Source organism: Otolemur garnettii, unplaced genomic scaffold (assembly GCF_000181295.1).
Source record: "Otolemur garnettii isolate 467f Iridium unplaced genomic scaffold, OtoGar3 scaffold00024, whole genome shotgun sequence".
NCBI classification, from domain to species: domain Eukaryota; kingdom Metazoa; phylum Chordata; class Mammalia; order Primates; family Galagidae; genus Otolemur; species Otolemur garnettii.
In genome coordinates, this window is record NW_003852419.1 from 15,469,416 (window position 1) to 15,481,344 (window position 11,929).

At 34.7% G+C, this 11,929-nt stretch overlaps 1 protein-coding gene across 1 annotated transcript in view; it reads left to right on the top strand.

Annotated features, from left to right (window-relative positions):
- VRK2 (vaccinia related kinase 2) overlaps positions 1–11,929 on the top strand; it is a 108,567-nt gene that overhangs the window by 61,303 nt on the left and 35,335 nt on the right. Inside the window, exons 7-8 of the mRNA XM_012804001.2 lie at positions 3,146–3,278; positions 11,837–11,929. Coding sequence (XP_012659455.1) covers positions 3,146–3,278; positions 11,837–11,929 — 226 coding nt within the window. The remainder of the gene's footprint in view (positions 1–3,145; positions 3,279–11,836) is intronic.

Consider the following 11,929-nt stretch of genomic DNA (forward strand, 5'->3'; position numbering starts at 1 on the left):
CTCTCCCTCTCCTCTCTTCTCTCTCCTCCTCTCTCTCCCCCTCCTCTCTCTTCCCCTTCTCTCTTCCCCCTCCTCTCTCTCCCCTCCTCTCTCTCCCTTTTCCTCTATCTCCTCCTTCCTCTCTCCCTTCTCTCTCTTCTCCCTCCTCTCTCTCCCCCTCCTCTCTTGTCTCTTCATTCTTTTCCCTTTCTCCTCCCTCTTCCTCTTCCCCCTCTCTCCTCTCTCCCCTCCCTTCCCCCCTCCTCACCCTCTCTCTTTTCTCTTTCTTCTCCCCTCTTTCCTCCCTCTGACCTCCCTCCCTCCTCTCTCTTTTCTCTTTCTCCTGCCTCTATCCCCCTCCCCTTCTCCCTCCCTCCTCTCCCTCTGAGAAACAATTCTGTTATTTTCTTTTATTGTCCTGGTTAGGGGAGGGCTTTTATGAGGTGTGGGATGTCCCTGTGATTAACAGGTGTTCTCAAGGTTTTATCTGCTACCCAGCTTCCTCTCATATAGCCCACCTGGTGTATGGGGGCTGTGTGTGAACCACATATAGATTAAATCTAATGACATGCTAATTAGCCTTAGGTTACTATAGGCCACTTTCTAAATCTTACTTTGCCTGGCTGGGGAATCCCCAGATTGGTGAGAGTTTCTTCATTCTCCAGCTATAGCAGTTGCTTGGGATAGAATTAATGGTAGAACAGCATGGAGACTGAGGAGCATCTGCTCTTATCCTTCTCTGGTGGGGCAGTTGCCTGAGGTAGCACCAAGGCAAAGCTCCCTTGTCCAGAGAAAAGCAGAGATCCTAGCTGTCTGCCTAATGAAACTCTCTACTTTGCTTCAAAGTTCAGTCTAGCACAACCCTGAGACCTGTAGCTCGGTAAGGACCAGGACAGCCTTAGTGTTCACCTCAGCTTGGCTACACTCCGGAAAGGTTTCTTCCTGACTGTAAGCCCCACAACCTCCATCTTTAAAGCTCATTTACTTAAGAAAACTTGAAATTGTAAATTCTTTCACTGAGCCTTGAGATATATAAGTCTCCTGCCAGTCTCTTGCCCATTTTACAACCCAGGAATGGGACTCACCCTTTTCGGGACAGTAATGTCTTAGGAGGGGCGAGGCTGAGCACCAGTTAGCAGACATGGATGGCTTACTCACACTGGCCAGCCCCCCCACTGACTTCCTCCAGGACTTTTGCACTAGCTCTCCCCCGTGCTTCACACCCTTACTGCCTTTTGTTTCAGGGGATCTGAGTTTAGACTCTGTCTCCTGTTGTATTAGTCTCATTATTGCAATAGTGCTGAGTGAAGTCTTCCTTTCTCTTTAACTTACCTGATATAATTTCTCTTTGGCAGTGATTGAAAGTAAAGGCTCTATAGTCAAAACTGCCATAGAATCCTGACTTCATTTTGCTGCATGAGTCACCTGATCTCTCTAAGCTTCAGGTTCCATATAAATAAAGCAGAGATAATGGTACCTCCTTATATGACTTCTGTGACAATTGCATAGGTCAATGAATGTCAAACAATTAGCATACTGCCTGGTACATTAGATATTCCATACAATTTAGGACTTAGTTTTGGGGGTAATGACTACATAAAAAGTTTCTTGATATCTCTTTTTAAAAATAGTAAACTGCTCTTATGCAGGATATTCTATTTGCATAAATATTCCATTTGATGAATTATCAATGTATACTTTTTTGGAATATCTACTTTGCAATGTGAAGTCTATTTAGTTCTTGAAATAATGACAAAAATGCATCAGCAACAGTGGAAGCAAGCACCTAGCTCTATATCTGATCCTGAAGTGTCTGGTTTACTTAGGGCAGTGAGATCAGTTACTTCTGAGGCCGTGTTGAGAAATAGTATCTTTGGGAAAGAGTGACAAACTGAAATATTTGTTTTCAGACAGTCTAGCAAGTTATTTCAACAAATGAAGAAAACTGTGCTCTTTATATTTTAAAGTTTTAAATATCTCCTTCTTAGGCTATCCTAAAGCCAAAAACTTAAAACTAACATTCAAATGCTGAGTTTTCTTTTAATAGATATTATATTTTAAAGTGCAGATTATGTTTCAATACTCCTATCTTGAAGCTACATCATGAAACATTGCCTGAATCCCTACATTTTAAAGAAATGTATATGAAATGATACGTTTGAAAAGTTGAACCTGCTTTTTCTTTAGGGGGTGGGGAAGAAGCATAGTAACATAGTTGGAAACTACTGTTCTCTGACGACATGTCATAATAAATGTCTAGTCAAAACAGTTCTCTGTCCAATGTGTGCTATATCTGTAAAGCCACTCCTCCCCCTTCCTTCGCTTACCAAAAGTAATTTGAGGTAAATTCACTTGAATTGTTATCTGACTTTTCATGATCTATATTCTATCTGAAGACCCTGCTTGCAGTTCTGAGTGACTTACAAAGATAACGGTGATGATCCAGAGGCCAAAGTCTGATGCTGGTTTTCCATTTTTAAACATAGATAACATGATGGTATTTTCTGGGTTTTTTGACTCATTATCTGTTACAGTCCCTTTACTTTGTTTATATTTCTTGTTAATATTACTTTTATAATATTGGAGTAACAGTTGACCCTTGAACAATTCCAGGGTTGGGGGCTCTGAGCTCCCCCTTCATAGTTAAAAATTTGCACATAATGTTTAACTATATCATCAGAAAGGTCTTCATTTCTTCACGTTGAGTAAGATGAGGAAGAAGGGGAGCAGGTTGGCCTTGCTATCTTGATGTGGCAGAAGCAAAAGGAAAGTCATGTAAAAGTAGACCCTGGAGCAGTCTCATGTTTCAGGAAGGGGTTACAGGAAAAGGCAAAGCCTCATAAACTGTATGAATACAGATAAAAAGACATATTGTGGTTTATAATATCTGGATGTCCACCTGGAGGGAAGGGAATTTAGGAGCAAAATAAAGAGATTAAAATTCTAGGTCAGTGCCAAAACAAGATATGTCAGTGATGAAGTAAGGATTTAAGTTGGAAAATTAGTTTTAATGGCCCCCAGTTGCATCTATTTTATCCTAAGACACCATTTAGTTATTAAATGTAGGTCTGAGGCTGTTCTAAACCTATCAGTTTCTTAAGACTTAATTAAAAAGGTTACGTTTTCAGAGGACAAAAGCATTATTCATTTTCTTCATGTCTTTCAGGTTTATCTCGCAGATTATGGACTTTCCTACAGATATTGTCCCATTGGGAACCACAAACAGTATCAGGAAAATCCTAGAAAAGGCCATAATGGGACAATAGAGTTTACTAGCTTGGATGCCCATAAGGGAGTAGGTGAGTTTCTTTTTTTCTTCTTCTTATTTTTATTTCAGAAGAATGATTAGAGTCAAGGGTAAGAAGCCTGTGTGAAATGACCTTTGAGTAGTCAGTTTGAAGAATAAGAACACTGGTAGGATTTTTGTCAAAAGTAGTGAATTCCTCTTATGCCAATGAGTATTTTTTCTAACAGGGAGAAGATACAGACTATGACAGGTGATGAGGGAGCAAAAGAGTGTCAACATAGTAAAACTGGATTTTTTTTTTTTTTTTTTTTTGGAGACAGAGTCTCACTTTATTGCCCTTGATAGAGTACTGTAGCATCACAGCTCACGGCAACTTTAAACTCTTGGGCTTAACCAATTCTCTTGCCTCAGCCTCCCAAGTAGCTACAGGTGCCCACCACAATGCCTGGCTTTTTTTGTTGATACTGTTGTTGCAGTTGTCATTGTTGTTTAGCTGACCTGGGCTGTGTTCCAACCTGCCAGCCTTGGTGTATGTGGTCAGCACCATAATCACTGTGCTGTGGGCACTGAACCTGGATGTTTATTTTGGCTAAAAAATCACTAGCGTGTGTAGGTTAAACTTGGAGGTCAGTGCTGAATTTTTATGCTATAGTGAATATCGCAGATTAAGTGAATATGACATGTAAATAATTATTCCTCTTTTTCCATTGTGACCTTATCAGGACTTTAGAAGATATCTTTCAACAATGAGGGTATCTTTTCTGAAACCATAAAGTGTTAACTTGTGGAAATCTCTCCTAGTTGCCTTTCATATATCTTACTTATTTAAACTCACTTTGATGGTATTGGAAACACATTTGCAGGTAAATTACATACATAGTCCTTTTATTGGATATTGATTGTACTGCCTTGCATTCCAAGGCAGACTTAATTCAACAATTCCCTAATTAGTTAAAGTCATAACCTATGTCTTGTATTCATTTACCATTAATTAAACCTTAGCTGTTTATTACACTACAGTCGAAATCCAATAGCTGACCCAGAAAGCCATGGAAAAGGAAGTAGAAGGTCAATATTGAAAATATATGGTACGGAGTCCCACTGATGGTTGCTTTGTTCACAATCAATATGGTCAATGCAACTGTACTTTCTTAGTTGCTCTGTCAGCAAGACAAAAAGTCAATTCTAATGTTATGCTAGTGAAAAAGTGGTGATTATTGAAAAACTTTGGCTTTCAAAATTATATTTTTTGTAAACTTTGTTTATAGAAGTATTTCCAAAAATGCTAAACCAAACAAAATCATTTTAACAGCTTTGAAAGGATTACATTTTCACTTAAGGACAATTAAGACATTTGCACTTATTAATGGTCATCAAACCCTAAACTGATACTTTCTAATGAGTTTAGTTGATAAAAACAATGGTATATCATTGCCTGTTTTATTAAAGGGACCATTGACTATGTAATGTAGAGGGTCTTGATCATTTTCTAGAATACTTAAAACCTACATAAGTTTAAGGTAGGCTAATGAAGAAGTGAAACAAGTATTTTAGTTGTATACCTTCTTGAAAGAACTGTCGGTTAAATTTTCTGAAATGGAAATTGGTGCTTATGTTACTGGTCAGAATAAAAGAAAACACTACTTCTTTTTTTCAAGTATAGTTTGGTTAGAAAAGTAATGATTATTCAGAAATTTTGTAGTGTTGAGTAATTTTTTTTACCATTCATATTATTATAAATCAATGAACACTTAAAGAGAAAATGAGACATAGCTTCAACTAAATTAAGAAATGTAAGAATTAAAGGCTCATTGATAGTGTTTTTTTCTATTTAAACTTCTTTCACTCTTAGTGAATTTCATTCTTCATCTTTGTCTTATTCTGTTATACCTAATAGAATTTTCAGAAGCCTTAAAGTATTTCTTAGATAGTGGTATAACTAGAAATTCATTATACAGATTCTTAAGCATTAGTCTAGTTATATTAATAATGATACCAGCATGTGATTGGGCCACTTTTTTAACTAATAGCTCTACTACTGCTCAAGTCTAGTTTCGAGCATTGAAGTAGCTAAGAAACCATTGTGATTGTTGAAGGGGAAATAGAGTTGTTACATGTTACTCTGGTCGAAGTTTGGACTGTGGTAATTCTTAAAGCCCTCTTCAGTTAATTTTACAGTTTAGGGTGCTATTTTCATTGTACTGCTCTTATGAAAGGTTAGAACACATTTCTATTCTGTAGCCTACTTAAATTTTTTTCTCCCTAATCTTAGTGCACGTTGAATGTGTTTGGTAGAATTCACCATACTAGGTTTGGGGAGAAGACTGAACTGAGAATGATCCTAGACAGATGACATTACATCCCTGGGAGGAATATTTTTAGTATTTTCTGGAAGGTCATATGCTGGAATGAATATTCATTCACTTTTATCAAAGATGTCTCAGGATTCCTATAAAATAGTACATTCTCTTAATGCATTTCAAATAGGATTTACACTAATTTCTAGGCATATTGATATCTATATGTAGATTCAGATATAAATATAGATATCCACACATACATATATATACACATACATACACATGAATACATGCACACATAGATACATACACACATATTTGCTGACATTTTAATATGCAGTTTTAGTCTGGAATATAAAATAGAAGGTTTGATATCTTGAAATGTTTGAATACTATTCATTCCTAATGTTTTGCACTTAATTTTCCAATATAAAACATTTTAGTTTAGGATTTTATTAGAAATGAAATAATCATTTAGTCATATTTAGAAACCAGAGTTAACAGTGTTATAAATTCTTATAGGTAAATGCAGGTCAGATTCATTAATATTCATGCGTTTACTTTCAGTACATTCACTAGGTAGTCTTTAACCCAGAAAAATCTTTCTGTACTAGTCCACCTATGATATTTAATAAACACTGAGGAAGGATAATGCAAAGGAAAGCATAAAGATCAAAAAAATTACCACTAGGATATAGAACTTCTAATTGTCAAAGCAGAAGTGTCAGGTGTATGTCTCTGTCTGGTCAAGCTGAGAAATATTCAGGCTTCCATGTAAAACTGACTTATGTGTTAAGTGCTCAGTAGGGACTATTAACTTCATCAGACTCTCTGGTCTCTGCTATTTTTTGTAGTGGTTATTCAAAAAATGAAGCTAAGTCTCATTTTTCTGTGGATTAATTGGGTTTTTGTATTGAAGGAGCTTGTGTAAGATGCTAGTCACCTGTTTCACTTAAGCATTTTCTAATTCAACTTTATGTAAAAGGAGGAGTTGAAAGGAAAAGAAAGAAAACATTTTATCTAATACCTTGTGTTATTACAAATTAAGAAAATATGTGTAGAGATATATAGGGATGGGTGGACAGATGGCTAAATGGATAAACTGTGCCTAGAACTGTCATACATCTATTTATCTATATATATTTTTAAAAATTGTGGTTATTCTTCCAAACTCAATTTTCTTGTGTGACTTAATATTTTCTAAGTGGCTAAAGTGCTTCATTTAGTATAAAATCAGAGTAATATATGTTGTGCTTATTTCTTCCATTATTAAATTTTTATTCATAAAAACTAGCATGTATAAACATTGACATATTTTGGGCTTGTTGCCTGATAATTAAAGAGAATTAAATTTGTGTCAAATATACTATTTTAAAATTTGTTACATTCTTAGGAATGTTAAAAAGCAATATTTGGATCAATGTGTGGTATAGATTTTTGTAGATTTTTCTACTCACTGAGGCGTGCAGTCAATACCTAATTTCTCTAGAGATATACTGCATTTAACATATTGAGCTTTTTTAAATACTTCAGACCTAGGCATTGAGTATATAATACCTGTTTTAATTTGACATCATTGATGACCATAAAATATATCTAAATTGCATTTTAAATGTCCATTTATTTATGTAATATATTCAGTATCAGGGAAAGAAATGTGTTACACACTTTTTTGTTTTTCCAATTGCCATGGTATGTGAAATCCAAGTCTTGTGTTATTTCTTGCATGGTTTCATTTTACTTTAGTATTTCAACTTAAAAAATATATGTGAAATAAACTGAGAATGTATTTCTTGTTATCAAACTCTGGGAAATAACATGGTTTAAACACCACATCCCTTTTCAAACAATAATTCAAAAAAGGGAACTTATTTTTGTATTCTGATAGTAAGGTAAACCATCAAATTACTAATGTTTCCTGTTGGATCTGTTAGTACTCAGAATATTTTACTGCTGATTTTTTTCTTTCAGATAAATTTGAGTGCTATGAATAATCTTTGGGTATAATTTAAATAAATAATAATGAATATTGTTTTCTTCTGTATAGGCATATGCCCAGTTTTTACATTTAATCATGACTTTTAAAGTCTTGACATGAGTCTTGGCTTTTTACTTGAACTATTTGGTTGGGTTAAGAATATATATTGGCCAAATGTAAGATACTTTTCCTCTGTTGAGCAGCTTTTCCTAACCTTCACACGGTAGTACTTCACACATACACACAACTAGACTTGTATTTAAAAAGTTCTAGGGAAATAAGAAGTCTGAGTTTGTTATTTTATTTGGAGTATGACACATTGCATTCTACTTTCCTAATATACTTTTTAAAATTGTAGTAAATCATACTTAGCATAAAATTTATCAGCTTTTTATATATCTGATTTGACACAACACTGAATTACATAGATTACCATTGGAAAACTAAGAATAAACTTTCAAGTTGTTCTGCAAATGGTCACCATTCACTCAGTCCATCAGCTGAGCATCACATTCACGTGTTTTCTGCTTTATGATTGTCATTTCTGAGCACAAATTCTATTATTTTGGGCTTTTAAGCCCTGTCTGTTTGAGGCAAAAGTTACCTAGTTCACTCTTCTATTTTCTTTCAAACTCTTTCTTTCTTCACCCGCCATAATATTACTTTATGTAGGAAATAAAACTAAACAGAAAACACATTATGCAGATAAGCATTTCCACTTTGGGATTAGCACTTGGGCTTTTCTTTTTCCTGTGATTCCTCTTTCTTTCCATTTGGTGAATGGGCCTGGTTGATTTTACTCCATTTTGTCTTTAGAACAAGCAAAAGTTCTCTCAGATCACTTCTCTGTTGTTTTTGTACCAGCTTGGAAGGACCATTTAACACTTCAGGAATAAATACTTTGACTAGAGAGCTTTCTTTATCAGAATGAAGTAACAGGAAATCATTTTATGAAAGGATTACTTGCATGAAAATTTGGTCAGTGATGCAGCTTACATCTTGGGATCTGCTGCTTAGTTATTCTTTGCCAGTACAATTGTTTTTGTGTTAGCATGTCTTAGTGTTAAAATGTCTTCTTTAAATACTTCCCTCTCTACAGAAGTTGTGGAATACTATTTGAATAGTGTTAAAACTAATAATGAAGGATTATTAATTGGTAGATTGAATATAGGCTTAGGATTCTGAAAGACTTGAATTTCAGTTTTAAAACTCTGTGAATTTTTGCTCTCTGATATTGAGTTAGTTATTTAACTTTTCTGAGACTCTTATTTTTCTTATTTGTTAACAGGGTTAATAATATTTACCTTAAATTGCTCGAACACTTAAATGAGGAAAGCAGTTATAGTGCCTGGCACGGTAGCAGCTCTCCATAAATCACATCAGTTTTTTAATTTCAATTATGTATTCCACTGTCAGCTGTTTTTGGAATCTTCTTTTTAGTGAAATAGAATTTAAGTTTGCACCTGTACCTTTCTTATTGTTGTTACTCTTAGCAATACTTTATAATTTAGAAACATTGAACAATGAAAATACCACAGACTTTCAACAGAGAGGGAATTACATTGCGCAACATTTCTAAGCTGAATATAAATCAGAAGCTAAATAATATTTAGGAACTAACTTGAGAAAGTTTGTAGGAAAAATATTAATAACTAAATCTTACTATGATTCCAAACAATAGTAAAAGTTGGATTTTTAGGACATTTGTATGAAAACATACTGTTTAATAATTAGATCAATTACCAAATGCTGCTGAAGAACCTTATGTATTATAATACATTATGTAAATAGATGAATCAGAAACAAAACAACTCATGGTATATTTTCTATCCATATTAAAAGGAAATTTGTTGCCTGGCATCATCTGATCTTAGAGTTGAAATGTAATCGTGGTTAGGCTAGACTTGGATCTCATTCCTAGTCCAGAGCTCTTTTCCATTTACTACTTTACTTACCATGTTTTAAATGAATGAACTTAAAAATCATATAATGAAAGAAACAACTTTCAAATTAAAAAAACATTTTTATAATTAGATAATAATATTCCTCTTCAACTATGATCAATTCTGTGTAAGTTATACATGCACACATAGATTGTAATATTGTCCTCTAGCATATTTGATTTTAATTAATAGATATTAAAACTAGTCTTCTGTGTACAATAGATGGAAAAAAGACATTGATAAAGTCTAAGATTGTAACTTTACTAAATGAGTCAAACTTTTCAATTTATTTCTGTAGGAGGGAATTTCAGATAAGACGTATGTACTCAGAAACATTTTTAATGCTTTTATCTCTTTAATGGGAAAAAAAAAAGGTGAATATTTGTTTTAGCATTATGTGTAGGACTTAGTAGAAACATTGTTTTAAAAAAACTTACCTAACAATAGTTATTGATGTATATGTACAGTAGAAAAAAATAAAAGGGTGAAAAATGTGATAATGTATTTTAATTAGATGAGACCAAACTATAATAGTGAAGTAAAGTTAACTCTCAGAGGGCTATTTCAAATGAAGACTAGTTTATGAAAGATTGGCTTCAGAATCTAAATGACTTGTCATTACTTACAGCTTCATATCAATTAATCCCTCAGCTGGTGGGGGGCAGGGGTAATATGGCTAGGAAAGTTCATTTGGTTTTAATTCTGATTGTTTTTCTTCAGAGGGCTTCTTGTATGTAGCCTATGTCATCCAGACAGGTGCCAGAATATCATTTTTTGAAAATTAGAGGATGTGAATTTTCTTAAGTGGTGGTAATCGGGAATTGCCGTAATGGAAAAGGGACTTGTGAACACATCTGTACAAATGGAACCATTCCATTATTAATGGGAGATTTATTACTAAAGAAATCACTACAGAAGAGTGTGGTAGAGCTTGTGTTTTTATTTTAATAGGAGAGCCAAGTCTTGCATTAGGACACTGTTGAAGCTTGTGCAGATAGCAAATGGCACCCATGGGACTGTAGCATTCTGCTAGATTGAAGGGCCTTTAATAATCCAGTGCTCTAATAGCAGTTAAGATAGAGTGTGTGTAAGAGCTAATCTTGTCTTCTGTTTTTATAACTTATGTATGGTAACCAAAAGAAGTTATGATGTGCCGGCAACATTGTTTTTGGTAAATGACTTTTTAAATGAAAAACTAAGTTCACTGAGTAACTTTTCAGAGTTTATTTAATGAAATGTCATAAAATACGATACCTGTTTATAGCAGATTTAACAGCCACTTCTTGTTCTTAGGAGATTATATGTCAATACACAGATGAACATTCAAATAATAGTAGAAATGTAAATACCAGCCTATTGTTTTCTAACAACTTGGAATGGCTATGAAAATGAGTTTATTTTATGGGCATTTGCTAATGTTTTAATCATTATTTCAGTGATTTGTTGATAAATGTCAGTTCTGTTTGACATGTTTTATAGATTTCCTTGTCCATCTTTTGATATAAGGCACTTAAAAATAATGAAAATTATGAAATTAGTCTACAACATTTAATAGCAATATAAACATTTACAAGGACCTGAAAATGTTCTTCTAATATATTTTTCATGAAAAGCCATCTTGTATTAAATTTTGAAAGCCTCTAGCGGCTTCAAAATCTCCTCCCCACCACCTCTCCCCCAGGCCCTCATTCCATTGCTTCAGTTCTATGTTTTCTGTTGAGGCTAAGGGACCAGAATTTTAGCTTGTTGCTGCTTTTATCTAAAAATAATATTTGTAAAATTTTAGTGCTGTATATTGAAGCAATAGACATAGTGTACTTTCATATAATTGAAAAATCCTAAGACGGATCTGTTTTTTAGCACTGCACACTAGATGGCAGTTTTGTCATACTCTTCCAACTTCGAGCACTGCTAGTGTGAGTGGAACAGGAAAGGCCATCAATGTTTAGTCTGCACTCAAAGGGTCTCTGCATGACCAGTACAGACCCCATGGACTTCCTGGAACATATGTTAGCAATTTAGCTGCAGACATTTATTTCTTTGTTTTATTGCTTGGCTCTTTGAGAAAGTGTTGGTGCCGGGTTATGGGTTGTCTGGATCATGTCAGAGGCCATGGGGATCAAGTTCATGTGACAGGCCAGACTTAGGAAAGATGAAGTTGGAGGAGGTGAGGAAACTGACCCTTACTTTCAACAGCAACAAGTCACTGCCTGTCTGTGGACTGGGGCCAAATGCTAGGGCGTTTAAGTTTTATTCCAGCTGAACAAACAAAACACTTTGCCCATTTGGCTTTTTCATATTTCATCAATAGTAGTTCACTCAAACATTTCTCCATTTCTCAAGAACTTGCTTATCCCTCATCTTTCTCTCCTAATGCTTACTCTTACAGCCCTGTCCAGACGAAGTGACGTTGAAATCCTTGGCTACTGCATGCTGCGGTGGCTGTGTGGGAAACTTCCCTGGGAAAAGAACCTGAAGGACC